Below are 19,530 nucleotides of genomic sequence, written 5' to 3' on the forward strand. Positions count from 1 at the left end.
AGAGTAGGCTCGAAGGGCCGAATGGCCTCCTCCTGCTCCCATCTTCTACGAAACCAGAGCACCCGGAAGAAACGGGGAGAATGCGCAGACTCTGCACAGACAGTGACGCAAGCTGGGAAACGAACCCAAATCCCTGGCGCTGTGAGGCAGCAGTGCTAACCACTGTGCCACCGTGCCACCCCTAATCAGGGGCTGTAGATTTAATGTAACGAGGAGAGGGATTAGACTGAAATTCAGGTGCAACATTTTCACCCAGAGGTTGGTGGGACCTCACTGGAACTCACTATCTGAAAAGGTGGGGGGGGGGGGGAGCGCAGAGAGCCTTATAGCCTTTGAAAACATTGAAGTTTTTGAAGAGCCGTGGACCAGGAACTTAGAACTAGAATCCCTTTCAGTGACCAGCACAAGCACGATGGGCTGAATAGCCTCCTTCATCAATATCTGTGGCTTGAAACTTAGAGAATCTACAGCAGCCATGCTCGATTATGAAAGTTTATCCATTACAGTAACCCGAACCCTCGCACTCAGCAATTGTAGAAAGATCATTTCATCCAGGATAAAATGCCACCCTAAATTTCAGCGGATTACCCAACCTGGCGGTCAGGCTGTGTGGCTCAGCTGGTTAAAGCGCCTATGTGGTAAACGGGAGACCCTGGGTTCAAATCTCAGCAAAGCCTTTAATCCCTTTGGTTGTGACCTCTGCAAATTACACTCCCAAGTCAGAAGGTTGTGGCAGGTGGCAGAGATCGGAAGATATCTCTGGCATCTATTTAAAACGAAATGCTTTGGCAGGCAGTGGGGTGGATGTGGGGGAAACGCAGCTCCCAGGTCAGGTTAACTGTCAAGAAGAAGGTGGAGAAAGGGTCTCTGGTGCCGGCAAAGCCCACTTGTAACTGATCCCAAAACCAAGGGAACGGCTGCTCCCTATTCACCCTGTCCATACTTCTCATAATCGTAACTCTATAGACAGTTACAAAGGGGACATTGCTCTGTGGATCCAGTTACATGGGTAAGAGGGATATAGAGGGATATGGGCCAAACGTGGGCAATAGCTTAGGGGTTTGAAAAAGAGGGCAACATGGACAAGTTGGGCCGAATGGCCTGTTTCCATGTAAACCTCTCTGACTGCAGGAGCTTGGTTGTTACTGGGTGAGGAACCAAAGGGTTCAGACTCTTGTCAACAAATGAAACACAACTCTCCATCTGCAAGGTGACCCCTGCAAATGACCCCAGACACTGGGGAACCTGCTGTCCACAGCTCACCCTGATTACAGGGCATCTAATCACACACTGCACGTGTAATACTGGTTTAGATAGCGGTGTGTGATGGGTCAGGAGTGTGTGAGGGATGGGGTGTCACTGGGGCTATTCCAAAACTTTCCCGCTTTCCCAACCAGCCTCCCGGGGTCATCACCCTCGATAAACTGGAGCTCACCCAAAAATCATCCCCCCCGCCTCCCCGGGAGTGACGTTTCCATGCTGTAAACCTCTATGACACTAAGTCCCATTCATCCACCACCCCTGTGTTAGCTGCTCTAGGCCTGGCTCCTCAATACCTCAATATGGTACCTCAAAACCTTGACCTGGTGGTCAAATCCCTTCCATGGCCTTGAGCAATCAATCCTCCAACTCGTTGCCCCCTCCCCACCACCTCCTCCCTACACCCCCCCCCCGCCCCGTTATCCCTGTAAACCCCTCCAGCTCCCCCCACAACCCTCCAAGATCTCTGCCCTCCTCCAAGCTGGGCCTCTTGAACATCCCCCAAGTTCAATCGCTCCACCATCGGGCGTTGCTTCCTGGGCTCCAGATCTCAGGAACTGGCTCTGTCTCTCCTTCTGTTCACCTCCTTCCAGACGCTCCTTCAGAACCTACCTCGTTGAGCGAGACGTCCATCGCCGCTCCTGCAGACATGCCCCGATGGGAATCCGATTCAGTTTGGTAACACCCCCTCATAGCGGAGCGAGATGTTACTTTTACCACCATAACGGTTCTATATAAATGCAAATCTTTGTTTCTGTTAAGTGCAAACGTCAAAAAAAAAGAGATAATATTGAGAAAGAGACAAGGGGAAACAACCACTCAGTTAATATTCAAGCCTATAAAAAATAAATAAATTTAAACGATGCCAATGTCTGCTGTTGTCTGTCGCTTCCTTGACTTTTTTTTTGTATTTTTTTTCCTGTTCTTTTAAACGGAATAAAAATCATCAGTGGGTAGAAGTGGATTCCAGGTCCTCTGGTACGATACGCTGAGTCTGTGGGGAAATATCTGGTGGGGTTCTTACATCTGTAGCCTCTTCGTCTAGGAAGTCCAGGGAGTTGTCACTCGGAAGCCCCGTTGAGGTGAACCTGGGGGCAACCTTAACCCACTGGTCCCGGTTCGCCTTCACTTGTTGGTAGATAGATCCCGCCTGAGGAATGATGTCCTTCAGGAGCCTGTCCGGAAGGAAAGTCACAAGAGTTAACCTTGACTGAGGTTCCAGAGGACCCCCAAACCTCAGCCTGCAGACCGCAGCTCGGGGCATCCAGCACCCACTAGGCAATGGCTGAGTGGTATTATCTATCACTCTAATATTAATCCAGAAACTCGGCTCATGTTCTGAGGGAACCCGGGTTCGAATCCCGCCACGGCAGATGGTGGAATTCGAATTCAATAAGAAAAAATCTGGAATTAAGAATCATGAAACTGTTGTCAGTTGTTGGAAAAAACCCCCCCTGGTTCCCTACAGAGAACAGTGCACTACAGGAACAGGCCCTTCAGCCCATTAAGTCTGTGCTGACACAGATGTCTCTTTAATCTAATACTTCCTTGCCTCTATGTGGTCCATATCTCTCTATTCCCTGCCTATCTGTCCAGATGCCTTTTGAGTTAGTTTAATTTAATTCTTTGAGGAGGTAACTAAGTGTGTAGATGAAGGTAGAGCAGTTGATGTCGCGTACATGGATTTTAGTAAGGCGTTTGATAAGGTTCCCCATGGTCGGCTCATGAAGAAAGTAAGGAGGTATGGGATAGAAGGAAGCTTGGCCAATTGGATAAGTAACTGGCTGTCTCATAGAAGACAGAGGGTGGTGGTGGAGGGAAAATTTTCAGACTGGAGACCAGTTACCAGCCCAGCGGTGTACCACAGGGGTCAGTGCTGGGTCCTCTGCTATTTGTGATTTTTATCAATGACTTGGAAGAGGGGGCTGAAGGGTGGGTTAGTAAATTTGCTGATGACACCAAGATTGGTGGAGTAGTGGATGAGGTGGAGGGCTCTTGCAGGCTGCAAAGAGACACTGATAGGACGCAGAGCTGGGCCGAAAAGTGGCAGATGGAGTTTAACCTGATAAGTGCGAGGTGATTCATTTTGGTAGGACAAATTTGAATGTGGATTACAGGGTCAACGGCAGGGTTCTAAGGAATGTGGAGGAACAGAGAGATCTTGGGGTTCATGTCCACAGATCTCTGAAGGTTGCCAATTAAGTGGATAGAGCTGTGAAGAAGGCTTATAGTGTGTTAGCGTTTATTAACAGGGGGTTTGAGTTTAAGAGCCGTGGGGTTATGCTGCAACTATACAGGACCTTGGTGAGACCACATTTGGAATATTGTGTTCAGTTCTGGTCACCTCACTATAAGAAGGATGTGGAAGCATTGGAGAGAGTGCAGAGGAGATTTACCAGGATGCTGCCTGGTTTGGAGGGTAGGTCTTATGAGGAAAGGTTGAGGGAGCTGGGGCTTTTCTCTTTAGAGCAGAGGAGGATGAGAGGTGACTTAATAGAGGTTTATAATATAATGAGGGGGATAGATAGGGTGGACATTCAGAGACTATTTCCTCAGGTGGATGTAGCTGTTACTGGGGGGATAACTATAAGGTTCATGGTGGGAGATATAGGAGGGATGTCGGAGGTAGATTCTTCACTCAGAGAGTGGTTGGGGTGTGGAATAGACTGCCTGCTGTGATAGTGGAGTCGGACACTTTAGGAACTTTCAAGCGGTTATTGGATAGGCACATGGAGCACACCAGAATGATAGGGAGTGGGATAGCTTGATCTTGGGTTTGGACAAAGCTTGGCACAACATTGAGGGCCGAAGGGCCTGTACTGTGCTTTACTGATTTATGTTTTATGAATGTTGTTACAGAATCCGTTTCCATCACTTCCTCCAGCAGCACATTTCAAGCATTCACCCCCCTCTGTGTGAAAAACCTGCCCCTTACATCTCGTTTAGACTTTCCCCCCTCTCACTTTCAAACCTATGCCCCCGAGTGATTGACCTTTCAACCCTGAGAGAAAGACTCTGCCTATCCACTCTACCCAAGCCTGTTGTGTCCTCTGTTAATCCATCTCACTCTCCACTACTCCCCCCAATTTTTGTGTCTTCTGCAAATTTACTAATCAGACCACCTACACTTTTTGCCAAATCATTTATATTTATATATTACGAACAACAGAAGCCCCAACACTGACCTTTGTGGAACAGTACTTGTCACAGACCTCCAGTTAGAAATGTACCCTTTCACTGCTACTCTCTGCTTTCCATGCCCAAGCCAGTTTTGTATCCATCTTACCAACTCACCTTGAACCCCATCTGGCTTCACCTTCTGTATCAGCCTGCCATGAGGAACCTTATAGAAGGCTTTACTAAAGTTCATATATACAACATCCACTAATGTCCTTTAGGGAAAGAAATCTGCCATCCTTATCCAGTCTGGCCTAAATGTGACTCCAGGTCCATGGCATTGTGGTTGGCTCTCAACTGCCCTTGAGTAACTAGGGATGGGCAATGAGCACTGGCCAGCCAGTGACAGCCTCATGCCACGAATGAAGAAAAAAGCTCCAGAGACCTGAGTCTCATAACCCGAGCTAAGGAACCACATTATAGGAGCACCAGTACTGAGGGTCAGTGCTGAGGGAGCGCCGCACTGTCAGAGGGTCAGTGCTGAGGGAGCGCCGCACTGTCAGAGGGTCAGTGCTGAGGGAGCGCCGCACTGTCAGAGGGTCAGTGCTGAGGGAGCGCCGCACTGTCAGAGGGTCAGTGCTGAGGGAGCGCCGCACTGTCAGAGGGTCAGTGCTGAGGGAGCGCCGCACTGTCAGAGGGTCAGTGCTGAGGGAGCGCCGCACTGTCAGAGGGTCAGTGCTGAGGGAGCGCCGCACTGTCAGAGGGTCAGTGCTGAGGGAGCGCCGCACTGTCAGAGGGTCAGTGCTGAGGGAGCGCCGCACTGTCAGAGGGTCAGTGCTGAGGGAGCGCCGCACTGTCAGAGGGTCAGTGCTGAGGGAGCGCCGCACTGTCAGAGGGTCAGTGCTGAGGGAGCGCCGCACTGTCAGAGGGTCAGTGCTGAGGGAGCGCCGCACTGTCAGAGGGTCAGTGCTGAGGGAGCGCCGCACTGTCAGAGGGTCAGTGCTGAGGGAGCGCCGCACTGTCAGAGGGTCAGTGCTGAGGGAGCGCCGCACTGTCAGAGGGTCAGTGCTGAGGGAGCGCCGCACTGTCAGAGGGTCAGTGCTGAGGGAGCGCCGCACTGTCAGAGGGTCAGTGCTGAGGGAGCGCCGCACTGTCAGAGGGTCAGTGCTGAGGGAGCGCCGCACTGTCAGAGGGTCAGTGCTGAGGGAGCGCCGCACTGTCAGAGGGTCAGTGCTGAGGGAGCGCCGCACTGTCAGAGGGTCAGTGCTGAGGGAGCGCCGCACTGTCAGAGGGTCAGTGCTGAGGGAGCGCCGCACTGTCAGAGGGTCAGTGCTGAGGGAGCGCCGCACTGTCAGAGGGTCAGTGCTGAGGGAGCGCCGCACTGTCAGAGGGTCAGTGCTGAGGGAGCGCCGCACTGTCAGAGGGTCAGTGCTGAGGGAGCGCCGCACTGTCAGAGGGTCAGTGCTGAGGGAGCGCCGCACTGTCAGAGGGTCAGTGCTGAGGGAGCGCCGCACTGTCAGAGGGTCAGTGCTGAGGGAGCGCCGCACTGTCAGAGGGTCAGTGCTGAGGGAGCGCCGCACTGTCAGAGGGTCAGTGCTGAGGGAGCGCCGCACTGTCAGAGGGTCAGTGCTGAGGGAGCGCCGCACTGTCAGAGGGTCAGTGCTGAGGGAGCGCCGCACTGTCAGAGGGTCAGTGCTGAGGGAGCGCCGCACTGTCAGAGGGTCAGTGCTGAGGGAGCGCCGCACTGTCAGAGGGTCAGTGCTGAGGGAGCGCCGCACTGTCAGAGGGTCAGTGCTGAGGGAGCGCCGCACTGTCAGAGGGTCAGTGCTGAGGGAGCGCCGCACTGTCAGAGGGTCAGTGCTGAGGAAGTGCCAAAACAATACTTTTCACTGTATCCCAATACATGATCTCGAGGGTGTTGGCTATGAGGAAATTGAATAAACTCGGATTGTTTTCAATGGAAAGACGGAGGCTGAGGGGAGACCTGATAGAGGTCTACAAGATTATAGAGAGACATAGACAGGGTGGATAGTCAGAGGCTTTTTTCCAGGGTGGAAGTGTCAATTACAAGGGGGGGGCACAGGTTCAAGGTGAGAGGGGGAAAGTTTAAGGGGGATGTGCGGGGGGAGGTTTTTCACACAGAGAGGGATGGGGGCCTGGAACGCGCTGCCAGAGGGGGTGGGGGAAGGAGACACATCAGTAACATTTCAGAGGCAACTGGGTGGGTACATGAATAGGGAGGGAATAGAGGGATACGGACTGAGTAAGGGCAGAAGGGTTTGTTTAGTTTAGACAAGGCATTATATTCAGCACAGGCTTGGAGGGCCGAAGGGACTGTTCCTCTGCTGTACTTTTCTTTGTTCTTTATTCTTATATGACAATAATAAATCGAATCAAATCAAACCAACTCGCCATGGCTCCTTTGGCAACACCCACCAAATGACCACTTCCACCTAGAAGGACAAGGGCAGCAGATACCAGGGAACATCACCACCTGGAGGTTCCCCTCCAAGTCCCTCACCATCCTGACTTGGAAATACATCGCCATTCTCTCACTGTCACTGGGTCAAAATCCTGGAACTGCCTCCCTAACAGCACCGTGGGTGTACCTACACCACATGGACTGCAGCCATTCAGGAAGGCAGCTCACCACCGCCTTCTCAAGGGGCAATTAGGGATGGGCAAAAAATGCTGGCCCAGCCAGCGACACCCACATTTTTTTTTAAAATGCCCTCAGGATGTGAGCTCTGCTTGTTGCAATGGGCAGACTGGGTTAGTTGTCAAGGGCATTTGTGGTGTGTTCTCATGTCCCACTGTTTGGTTTAAGGCCATGGGAAGTAACAGGCCAGCAAGAGGTGCCTTGGCTGATTGTGACCCTCTGTCTGTTCAGTTCCTCTGTCTGGGCTGTTCCTTTCGGCTGTGTTTGGTGTTCTGGGATCCATTGGCAGCTGAAATCCTGGGGAATGTTCCAGAACATTCCCCATTTGACTCAGTGTCCCCCCTGCGGACTCACTGCCCAGCTTTCTCTCTCTTTCCCCTGTAGCCTTGCTAACCCTTTTCTCTCCTGATAATTATCCAATTCCAATTGGGAAATCCGTGTGAGCAATTCCAATGCTCCCGCCCGTCACCTCACCCTTGGGTTCTTCTCTCCCGTTTATCCACTATCCGCGGATTTGTCAGTACGAGCGGAGGAGATCCTTGTCCTTGGGACTTACTGGTAGGTTGGCATGGCAATGTGCTCCATGAAGCTGATCTGGAGTTCTGGGACAAAGGCCTTTTCTCGATCCATCATCTCGAGCGGATTATTCCCCATTGCTTTCTCCTGCAAACAACGAGGAAAAACACAAAAGGTCACAGCTCGTTGAGGGTGACAGCCACTGTGGGGAAGTTGCATTGTTACGCCGGCCTGGACACTATCCAAGGCTGAACTGGACTGGCACAGTGGCACAGTGGTTAGCACTGCTGCCTCACAGCACCAGGGATCTGGGTTCGATTCCCGGCTGGGGTCAATGTTTGTGCTGAGTTTGCACATTCTCCCCGTACCTGCGTGGGTTTCTTCCGGGTGCTCCCTGTAGGGATTCTATGAATCTTTGCAACTTTTCCAACATATTGGAGTCTAAGGTACACACCTGACGCTTCCTCCGTTCCGCCACCGATCCATCAGGGTGATTTAATTATCTCCACCCTTTCAATAATCATCCCTCCCTACCCCTGCCTCAGCTTATCGACTGCTGAAACCTTCATCCGTGTCTGTGCTACCTTCAGGTTTGACTGTTCCAAAGGATTCCTGGCCTACGTCCCTCGCTGCACTCTCCATAAAACGTGAGCTCATCCAAAACTCTGACACCCCCACCTTAACTCAACATGGTGGCACAGTGGTTAGCACTGCTGCCTCACAGCGGCCAGGGACCCGGGTTCGATTCCCGGCTTGGGTCACTGTCTGTGTGGAGTCTGCATGTTCTCCCTGTGTTTGCATGAGTTTCCTTTGGGGGCTCTGGTTTCCTCCCACAGTCCGAAAGACGTGCTGGTTAGGTGCATTGGCCGTGCTAAATCCTCCCTCAGTGTACCCAAACAGGCGCTGGAGTGTGGCGACTAGGAGATTTTCACAGTAACTTCATTGCAGTGTTACTATAAGCCTACTTGTGACACTAATAAAACTTCAGTTCCTTAACTAGCACCAAATCCCAAAGGAGGATGGTGGTGCAGTGGGAATGCCATTGGACTGTAATCCAGAAGGTGGTGCTCTGAGGTTTAAATCCTGTTATAGCAACTTCAATAAACTATTTTGGCTAAGATCAAGTGTAGTATGGACATGCTGTCCTTGGATGAAGTCATTAGGTTACATTTTAGCTTCATTTGAAGCAATTTTTAAAAGCGGTATCTCGGCCTTTTGGCTAAGATGCAAATGAGATCAAGCCTTGGAGGAAGAGCTATGCCTACTCCAATCAGCCTGGATCATGTAGATCAAGCCCAATTGTCAGCTTGGATCGGGAATGTCCCAACTTGTTGGGACTCTGAATTGGATTTGATTTGATAGGATTGAATTGGTGTAAAATATAAAAAAGAAACTTAATAAATCTAGAGTTGAAAGGCTAGTCTCAGTGATGGTGACCATGAAACCATTGTGGATTGTTGGGAAAACCCATCTGGTTCAGTAATGGGAAGGAAATCTGCCATCCTTACCCGGTCTGGCCTACATGTGACTCCAGAGCCACAGCAACGTGGTTGACTCTCAACTGCCCTCCAAGGGCAACTAGGGATGGGCAATAAATGCTGTAAGAAGTCTGACAATACCAGGTTTAAGTCCAACCGATTTATTTGATAGTGATCGGTTGGACTTTAACCTGGTGTTGTCAGACTTCTTGCAGTGTTTACCCCAGTCCAATGCCGGCATCTCCACATCAATAAATGCTGACCGTGAATGAATTTAAAAAAATCTAAAAGCAGCATACTGAATCCCAGTGGAATTCGATATCATTTATAAATATTGACTTACCAGGTCTCCTTGTGAAAAGAATTCTTTATATATCAGTTCCTAGGGGAGAAACAAAGTAAAGATTGTATGAGCAAGGGGCTTTCTGCAGTAGACAGAGAGAGGAACAGTTAGCTTCACAATGTATGAAGAACATAGAACATAGAACATTACAGCGCAGAACAGGCCCTTCGGCCCATGATGTTGCACCGACCAATTAAAAAAACAATGACCCTCTAACCTAAACCAATCCCTTTCCATCCATAAACCTATCCACGGATCTCTTAAACGCCCCCAAACTAGGCGCATTTACAACCGCAGCAGGCAGGGCATTCCAATCCCTCACCACCCTCTGGGTAAAGAACCTAACTCTGACATCCGTCCTATAACTACCCCCCCTTAATTTAAAGCTATGCCCCCTCGTGCTAGCTTTCTCCATCCGAGGAAAAAGGCTATCACTGTCCACCCTATCTAAACCTCTAATCATCTTATATGTTTCAATAAGGTCCCCTCTTAGCCACCTTCTTTCTAACGAAAACAACCCCAAATCCCTCAGTCTCTCCTCATAGGACCTTCCCTCCATACCAGGCAACATCCTGGTAAACCTTCTCTGCACCCTCTCCAAATCCTCCACATCCTTCCTATAATGTGGGGACCAGAACTGCCCACAATACTCCAAGTGCGGACGCACCAGAGTTTTGTACAGTTGCAACATGACGTTGCGGCTCCTAAATTCAATCCCCCTACCAATAAACGCCAAGACACCGTATGCCTTCCTAACAACCTTATCTACTTGATTCCCAACTTTCAGGGATCTATGTACACATACACCTAGATCCCTCTGTTCATCAACACTATTCAGAGTCCTACCGTTAGCCCTATACTCTACACATCTGTTATTCCTGCCAAAGTGAATTACCTCGCACTTTTCCGCATTAAACTCCATCCGCCACCTCTCGGCCCAGCTCTGCAACTTGACCAAGTCTCTCTGTAAACTATGACACCCCTCTTCACTACCTACCACTCCTCCGACTTTGGTGTCATCAGCAAATTTACTGATCCATCCTTCTATACCCTCATAAGAACATAAGAAATAGGAGCAGGAGTAGGCCATCTAGCCCTTCGAGCCTGCCCCGCCATTCAATAAGATCATGGCTGATCTGTCGTGGCTCAGTTCCACTTTCCCGCCCTCTCCCCATAACCCTTAATCCCCTCTCTTATCAAGAACCCATCAACCCGCTTCTTAAAAATATTTAGCGAGGCAGCCTCCACCACTTCAACGGGCAGAGAATTCCAGAGATTCACCACCCTTTGAGTGAAGAAGTTCCTCCTCAACTCCGTTCTAAACCGCCTCCCCTTTATCTTGAGGCTGTGCCCCCTAGTCCTACTGTCTTTTTTGAGCGGGAAGAGTCTCTCCACCTCTATCCTATCCATCCCATTCATCATCTTATACGTCTCAATGAGATCTCCCCTCATTCTTCTAAACTCTAACGAGTACAAGCCCAGTTTATTCAGCCTCTCCTCATAGCTCAATCCCCTCAACTCCGGTATCAGCCTAGTGAACCTCCTCTGCACTCCCTCCAAGGCCAAAATATCCTTGCGCAAGTGCGGCGACCAAAACTGCACACAGTACTCCAGCTGCGGCCTCACCAATGCCCTATACAGCTGCAGCAAGACCTCCCTACTTTTATATTCAATCCCCCTCGCTATGAAGGCCAGCATCCCATTCGCCTTCCTGACCACCTGCTGCACCTGCAAGCTGGGTTTTTGCGACACATGCACAAGGACCTCATCCAGATCATTTATAAAAATTACAAACAAAAATTACAAGAAGGTCAAGAATGTACGGATGTACACAGAAAGGTGCAATATCAAAATAAGCTGGTGCATCTATCCTACTGCTGTTAGCCCTTCCAGCAGCAAATAGCTCACACTGCTTCCACCCAACCTGTTTTCACATCACTTCATCCACCTTCTGCCCAAGGCTGCAAGAAACTACCAAAGGTAAAAACAAATTACTGCGGATGCTGGAATCTGAAATCGGAAGAGAGAATCGCAGCAGGTCCGGCAGCATCTGTAAGGAGAGAAAACCTCAGCTCTTTTCTCTCCTTGCGGATGCTGCCAGACCTGCTGAGATTTTCCAGCTTTTGTTTTCTTTTTTGGTTTCAGAAACTACAAAAAGGTGGTGAATGTAGCCCAGTCCATCACATAAAGCAGCCTCCCATCCATTGACTCTGTCTTGGAAAAGCAGCCGGCATAACCAAGGACCCTACGCACCCTGGACATTCTCTCTTCCATCGGGAAAAAGCTACAAAAGTCTGAGGACACGTATCGAACGACTCAAGAACATCTTCTTCCCTGCCGCTGTCAGACTTTTGAATGGACCTACCTCGTATTAAGTTGATCTTTCTCTACACTGTAGCTATGACTGTAACACTACATTCTACACTCTCTCCTTTCCACAGAACCATAGAACATTACAGCTCAGAAACAGGCCTTTTGGCCCTTCTTGTCTGTGCCGAACCATTTTTTGCCTAGTCCCACTGACCTGCACTTGGACCATATCCCTCCACACCCCTCTCATCCATCAACCCGCCCAAATTTTTCTTAAATGTTAAAAGTATTCCTTCTCGATGAATGGTGTGTTTTGTCTGTATCACACGCAAGAAACAATATTTTTCACTGTACATTAATACATGTGACAATGATAAATCAGATCAAATCTACGCAAACTTGACTGTCGACAGAGCTCCTGCCCCGAGGATATGGTGGCTTTGGAGGGAGTACAGTAAGGGTTCACCCGGACAGCTTCTGGGAGGAAGGGACAGCGCGACAGGGAGGAGATGAGCTCAGTGTTCTCTGGAGTTCAGGAGATGGGAGGAGATCAAGTTGTAACATTCAATTACTGAAGAGCTTGGCAGGGAGGCTTCTCTCCTCCTGCTGGAGAATCCAGGAACAGGATAAACACCAGAATGGCAAATTTCAAACAATGACAAGTTCGATTACAGGGAGAAAATGGTGCTGATGGGCTGGTGAATAGGCTGATTCAATCTGATCTGATTTATTATTGTCACATGTATTAGTGTACAGCGAAAAGTATTATTTCTGGCGCACTGTACAGATAAAACATACTGTCCTTAGAGAAGGAAAGGAGACAGAGTGCAGAATGCGGTGTTACAGTCACAGATAGGGTGGAGAGAAAGATCAACTTAATGCAAGGTAGGTCCATTCAAAAGTCTGACAGCAGCAGGGAAGAAGCTGTTCTTGAGTCGATTTATACGTGATCTCAGACTTTTGCTACTTTTTCCTGTCAGAAGAAGGTGGAAGAGAGAATGTCCGGGGTGCGGGGGGGGGGTCTCGATTATGCTGGCTGTTTTTCCGAGGCAGCAGGAACTGTGGACAGTTTGATTGGCGGAGGTGTTACTATAGAGATAGCAGCAGGGAATGATAGATATCAATAATTGTCTTTCATTATCTCTAGTTGTCAGTAGTTGTCAGTAGTTATTAGCAGTTATCATTAGTCACCATTAATTATCTCTAGTTATCAGTAGTTAATTAGTAGTTATCATTAGTTATGATTATTTATCTCTAGTTATGAGTAATTATCATTAATTACCTCTAGTTATCAGTAGTTACCATTAGTTAATTAGTAGTTATCATAAATTATTATTAGTTATCGCTAGTTATCAGTAATTATCATTAATTATCCCTAGTTATCAGTTATCATTAGTTATTCTTAGTTATCTCTAGTTATCAGTAATTATCATTAATTATCTCTAGTTATTAATAGTTATCAGTAGTTATTATTAGTTATCTCTAGTTATCAGTAATTATCATTAGTTATCTCTAGTTATCAGTAGTTATCTATTGTTTTCTCTGTTTCTCACAGTCCAGTTATTGATTCTTGTTCCATTACCAGCTCCGTTCCCTTTGCACCATTTTCTCTGTTACTATCTGATCACTCTCCCCGCCTCTGTACTTGTTTAAAACCTGCTATTTCCCCAACCTTTTGCACTTCAGCCACAGAGCTGAAAGGTCTGTCTCTCTCTCTCTCCCCACTGGCCAAGTATTTCCAGCATTAATCACTTCCGTCACTCTATTGCGGACACATGGCTATCTGAGAGACCTGGAGAGGCAGCGAGTGGGAAGGAGGAATCCTGGAACTGCATCTCAGTCCACGGACTGATGCTCAACCTCCACCCCAGCTCCCCCCCACACACCCACTCTGCGTATCTGATCTCCCCGAGGCCTTTCTCCCTCTGAGGGTGCTGGATGCCATCCCATTCAACTGGGAGCGGAGCGAACTTCGCAGCCAATCATTTACCTTGTCTGACCTCCCACATACAGCCAAGTGAGCAAACGGGTTCACCAGACGCCAGTGGTGCTGAGAATCATATCAGCCGTTAGCCATGATTGGTATGGCGGAACAGACTCGATGGGCCAAATAGCCTAATTCTGTTCCTATATCTTATAGTCTTATGGAGAGGGGGAGGAGGGGAGGGGGGAGGGGGGGAGGAGGGGAGGGGGGGAGGAGGGAAGGGGGGGGAGGAGGGAAGGGGGGGGGAGAGAGGAGGGGGGAGGGAGGGGTGTGGGAGGGAGGGGGAGCAGCGGGGCAGGGGGGGTTGGTGGAGGAGTGGGGGGAGGGTTGGAGAAAGGGGTGGGAGTGGGGGTGGGGGAAGGGATGGGGGAGGGGTGTGGGGGTGGGGAGGAGGGGTGAGAGGGAGGGAGTTCAGAGGGGGTTTTCAATTCTCCATATAGTGTTAAGTATTTGTGTTTATTCCTATTGACTGACTGGCGTGTTGCTGTATTAATGGACGCTCCAGTAATGATGTGATAGAGCTGGTGTGGGAAACAGAGAGAGAGGCCGCAGTGGAAGAGATCACACACCATTCATAACGCTCCATTCATTTTCAATCGAATGCTGTCACCTCCCCCCCGGTACCAAACCTCCAACACACAACAAAATCTGGCAATGAGGACAACTAACGTGTGCTTGCTAGTCCGAATGAAACCTTTCAGGCCTGGTATGCAGACTGAACAGCTAGGTGGACATGAGTAAAGGATACTCTGAAAGCAGATTATCCAGCTGGTTGAGCTTTTTGATTTGATTTGATTCATTATTGTCACATATTGTTAAGCATACAGTGAAAAGTATCATTTCTTGTGTGCAATACAGGCAAAACATACTGTTCATAGAGAAGGAAAGGAGAGAGGAGTGTTACAGTCATAGCCAGGGTTAGAGAAAGATCAACTTAATGCAAGGTAGGTCCATTCAAAAGTCTGAGAGCAGCAGGGAAGAAACTGTTCTTGAGTCAGTTGATACGTGACCTCAGACTTCTGTATCTTTTTCCTGTCGGAAGAAGATGGAAGAGAGTCCGGGGTGTGTGTGGTCCTTAATTACGCTGGCTGCTTTGCCAAGACAGAGGTAAGTGTAGACAGAGTCAACGGATGGGAGGCTGGTTTGCGTGATGGATTGGGCTACATTCACAACCCTTTGTAGTTCCTTGTGGTCTTGGACAGAGCAGGAGCCCATACCAAGCTGTGATACAACCAGAAAGAATGCTTTCTATGGTGCATCTGTAAAAGTTGGTGAGAGTCGTAGCTGACATGCCAAATTTCCTTAGTCTTTTGAGAAAGTAAAGGCGTTGGTGGGCTTTCTTAACTGTAGTGTTGGGCCCAGGCAGGTTGTTGGTGATCTGGACACCTAAAAACTTGAAGCTCTCGACCCTTTCTACTTTATCCCCGTTGATGTAGACAGGGGCACGTTCTCCTCTATGCTTCCTGAAGTCGAAGACAATCTCGTTCGTTTTGTTGACATTGAGGGAGAGATTATTGTTGCCGCACCAGTTCACCAGATTCTCTATCTCATTCCTGTACTCTGTCTCATCATTGTTTGAGATCCAACCCACTACAGTGGTGTCATCAGCAAACTTGAAAATCGAATTGGAGGGGAATTTGGCCACACAGTCAGAGGTGTATAAGGAGTGTAGTACTAAATAAGAGGCTGAAACTCAATTGAGTAATTTGAATGCAAGAAAATCGAGGTAGCTTTTGGAAACGTGGGTGTGAAACATGCAGACAGGAAAGCTGCTGAAGTGAAAAAATGGTGGGAGTTTTCGATATTGTAGGAATCTTTGATAAAAATGGGGAGCGATGGAGCCCCTACACTGAGCAGTTTGACCATTTTGTGCAGTCGAGCAAAATAGCAGAAGATATTATACAATGCCCACTTCCTGAGCATGATGGGGTGGGGGGGGAACTTGTAATCTCCTCCATAGTTTAGTGCAACCTGACAAACCCGGCAACAAAACGTACAAACAGGTTGTGGATATCTTGAAAGCGCGGTTTTCACTGAAACCCTTAGTAATTGCAAAGCGCTTTCCACCAAAGAACGCAAGAGGAGAGGGGAGGATCAAACACGCAATTCTTGGTGGTGCAGAATATTGAGAGTTTGGAGATGTGCTGAATGATACCATTCAGGATCGGTTAGTTTGCGGTCTGCACAATGAAGTGACACAAAAATGTCTGTAAACTGAGAGCAATCGTACTCTGCAGAGGGCGATTGAAATTGTCATTTCTATGGAACTAGCTGCAAAGGAAGTCCAGCAATAGAGCAATAGGCACAGCCTCAAGATAAAGGGGAGGCGGTTTAGAACGGAGTTGAGGAGGAACTTCTTCACTCAAAGGGTGGTGAATCTCTGGAATTCTCTGCCCGTTGAAGTGGTGGAGGCTGCCTCGCTAAATATTTTTAAGAAGCGGGTTGATGGGTTCTTGATAAGAGAGGGGATTAAGGGTTATGGGGAGAGGGCGGGAAAGTGGAACTGAGCCACAACAGATCAGCCATGATCTTATTGAATGGCGGGGCAGGCTCGAAGGGCTAGATGGCCTACTCCTGCTCCTATTTCTTATGTTCTTATGTTCTTATGAGTCTGTGTACCCGAGTACGCAAAATGTCCCTTGAATCAATCAAAACCCATGTACACCAGTGTACAAAGGCAGAGCATTCTGCTGTTGAATGATTATGTAAAGACATGAAATGTCAATGATGTGAAAAAAAGCTTATTTATTAACGTCACAAGTAGGCTTACATTAATGAAGTTGCTGTGAAAATCCCCTAGTCACCACACTGTGGCGCCTGTCCGGGTACACTGAGGGAGAATTTAGCAATGCACCCTAACCAGCACGTCTTTGGACTAAGAGAGGAAACTGGGGCATCTGGAGGAAACCCACATAGATACGGTGGAAATGTGCAAATGCCACACAGGCAGTGACCCAAGTTGGGAATTGAACCCAAGCGCTGTGAGGCAGCAGTGTTAACCACCGAGCCACCGTGCCACCCACAAAACAGACACGTACACTTCACATAGTGAAGGGAAACACTCCAGTGTCAATGGAATGTTTACAGTCCAGCTACACAGGTCACTGAAAGTGGCAACACAGGTGGAGAAGGTAGTCAAGAAGGCATATGGCATGTTTGCTTTCATCGGCCCGGGCACTGAGTTTAAAAATTGGCAAGTCATCTTGCAGCTTTACAGAACCTTAGGCCACACTTGGAATATAGTGTTCAATTCTGGTCACCACACTACCAGAAGGATGTGGAGGCTTTGGAGAGGATACAGAAAAGATTTACCAGGATGTTGCCTGGTATGGAGACCATTAGCTATGAGGAGAGGTTGGAGAAGATTGGTTTGTTCTCACTGGAACAACGGAGGTTGAGGGGCGACCTGATAGAAGTCTACAAGATTATGAGGAGCATGGACAGAGTGGATAGTCAGAAGCTTTTTCCCAGGGTGGAAGAGTCGATTACGAGGGAGCACAGGTTTAAGGTGCGAGGGGCAAGGTTTAAAGGAGATGTACAAGGCAAATCTTTTACACAAAGGGTGGTGGGTGCCTGGAACTCGTTGCCAGTGGAGGTAGTGGAAGCGGATACAATAGTAACTTTCAAGGGGCGTCTTGACAAGTACATGAGTAGGATGGGAATAGAGGGATACAGTCCCCAGAAGGGTAGGGGGTTTTAGTTCAGTTGGGCAGCATGGTCAGCGCAGGCTTGGAGGGCCGAAGGGCCTGTTCCTGTGCTGGAATTTTCTTTATTCTTTGTCTTTAGAACATAGAACATAGAAAAACTACAGCACAAACAGGCCCTTCGGCCCACAAGTTGCACTGATATCCATACCTAATAGGCTTACCTATAACCCTCAATCCTATTAAGTCCCATGTACTCATCCAGAAGTCTCTTAAAAGACCCCAACGAATCCGCCTCCACCACTGACGGCAGCCGATTCCACTCACCCACCACCCTCTGGGTGAAAAACGTACCCCTGACATCTCCTCTGTACTTGCTCCCCAGCACCTTAAACCTGTGTCCTCGGTTCGTTCTTTGAAAATTCCCACAGGAAGTAGTTGATGCCAAAACATTGAATGTATTCAAGAGGCGGCTGGATATAGCACTTGGGATCAAAGGTTATGGGGAGAAAGCAGGATTAGGGTATTGAGTTGGACAATCAGCCATGATCGTAATGAATGGTGAAGCAGGATCAAGGGGCCGAATGGCCTCCTCCTGCTCCTATCTTCTATGTTTCTATAAAAATGAAAGATGGGAGCCATGGAAATTCTTGAAGACAAACTCTGTACCAAATGCTGTCAGGTCGAAAGGGGGAGGCTGACTTGAAGTAGCTTGTGAAGAATGGAGTTCTGGAACCTTCCAGCGTCAGTGAATGGACCAGGCCCATTGTTCCAGTCATCAAAAAAGATGGATTTGCAGAGACTTCATGGATCCAGTGTTCAGTGCTGAACATGGTAGCCTTGGGATGTCCCAGGGAACGTATAAGGATGTGGATGATACTGATGTTTTTCTCTTTTAATTCACAGGTGCTTTGGTCTGCCTTGTTGTCCAACGAGGGGCATACACGCGATGGGTCGTACTAGGGCTGCTCTTGGTTGTTTCGAGAATAGCCTAGTACTTCACGTCGTTAGTGTGTGCTTAAACTGGACCAGACGCTGGGCAACACGACAGCTCAGTGACTATCACTGTTTGCTGTGCAGACACATGGATTTGGGTCGGCGTCTGCGGGAGTTTGCTCATTCTCCCCGTGCTTGCGTGGGTTTTCTCCGGGTGCTCCGGTTTCCTCCCACACCCCAAAGATGTGCTCTTAGGCTGATAGGTGTAACAAATTGCCCCTAAGTTAGTCTTCCCTCAATGTGGAGTGCCATAAGCATAGATAAGGGTCATGGGTGGAGAGGGGATTCACAATGTTAAAATGGTGGCGCGGGCTCGTTGGGCCGAAGGGTCTGTTTCCCGAGCTGTGTTGTTCTTTGTTCTAACCTGTTACCCCCACATCAATGACCTGTTTGCGAAGCCAACATTTCAGCAAAATTGACCTGAGTCATTTGCAGATGAACGTGGGCCGGAAGTCGTAGGAACTTCTGACAATTGTGACACACACAGGCTTGTTCCGGTGTCGAAGATTGCCATTTGGTATTATCTCTGCTCTTGTGCTGTTTCAAAAGGCAATGGGTCAGGTCCTGAGTGGACTGAATGGAGTCCAGTGCTCCCAGTGCTACCTGGATAGTATCCTAGTCACTGAAAGAGATGAAGAGGAACGCCTTTGAATCTCCAGCGATTCAAAGACTAAAGTCCGAGAGTTGGCATGGACAAATGCCAGTTTATCCAATCCTCCGTTGAGTATTTGAGGCAAATGATTGATGCCACAGGCCTTCACAAATCTTCTTCTAAGGAAAAGTCAACACTGTAGTTAAAAATGTTCGAGAGTTTCAAGGTTTTAGGTGTCCAGATCACCAACAACCTGTCCTGGTTCCCACCCCCATGCTGACACTATAGTTAAGAAAGCCCCACCAACGCCTCTACTTCCTCAGAAGACTAAGGAAATTTGGCATGTCAGCTACAACTGTCCCCAACTTTTACAGATGCACCATAGAAAGCATTCTTTCTGGTTGTATCACAGCTCGGTATGGGCTCCTGCTCCATCCGAGACTGCAATGAACTGCAAAATGTCATGAATGTAGCCCAGTCCACCGCTCAAATCAGCCTCCCATCCATTGACTCTGTCTACACTTCCCGCTGCCTCGGGAAAAGCAGCCAGCATAATCAAGGACCCCACGCACCCCGGACATTCTCTCTTCCACCTTCTTCTGCCGGGAAAAAGATAGCAAAAGTCTGAGGT

The 19,530-nt window shown here is 48.7% G+C and overlaps 1 protein-coding gene across 1 annotated transcript in view; it reads right to left on the reverse strand.

Moving 5' to 3' along the window:
• Positions 1-1,723: 1,723 nt before the first annotated feature.
• pde2a (phosphodiesterase 2A) overlaps positions 1,724-19,530 on the reverse strand; it is a 73,459-nt gene continuing 55,652 nt past the window's right edge. Inside the window, exons 12-14 of the mRNA XM_080197819.1 lie at positions 9,374-9,412; positions 7,593-7,699; positions 1,724-2,435 (exon numbers count right to left, since the gene is read on the reverse strand). Coding sequence (XP_080053945.1) covers positions 2,207-2,435; positions 7,593-7,699; positions 9,374-9,412 — 375 coding nt within the window. The 3' untranslated portion in view covers positions 1,724-2,206. The remainder of the gene's footprint in view (positions 2,436-7,592; positions 7,700-9,373; positions 9,413-19,530) is intronic.

This window comes from Carcharhinus amblyrhynchos, chromosome 10 (assembly GCF_965287045.1).
Source record: "Carcharhinus amblyrhynchos chromosome 10, sCarAmb.v2.hapA, whole genome shotgun sequence".
Classification (NCBI taxonomy): domain Eukaryota; kingdom Metazoa; phylum Chordata; class Chondrichthyes; order Carcharhiniformes; family Carcharhinidae; genus Carcharhinus; species Carcharhinus amblyrhynchos.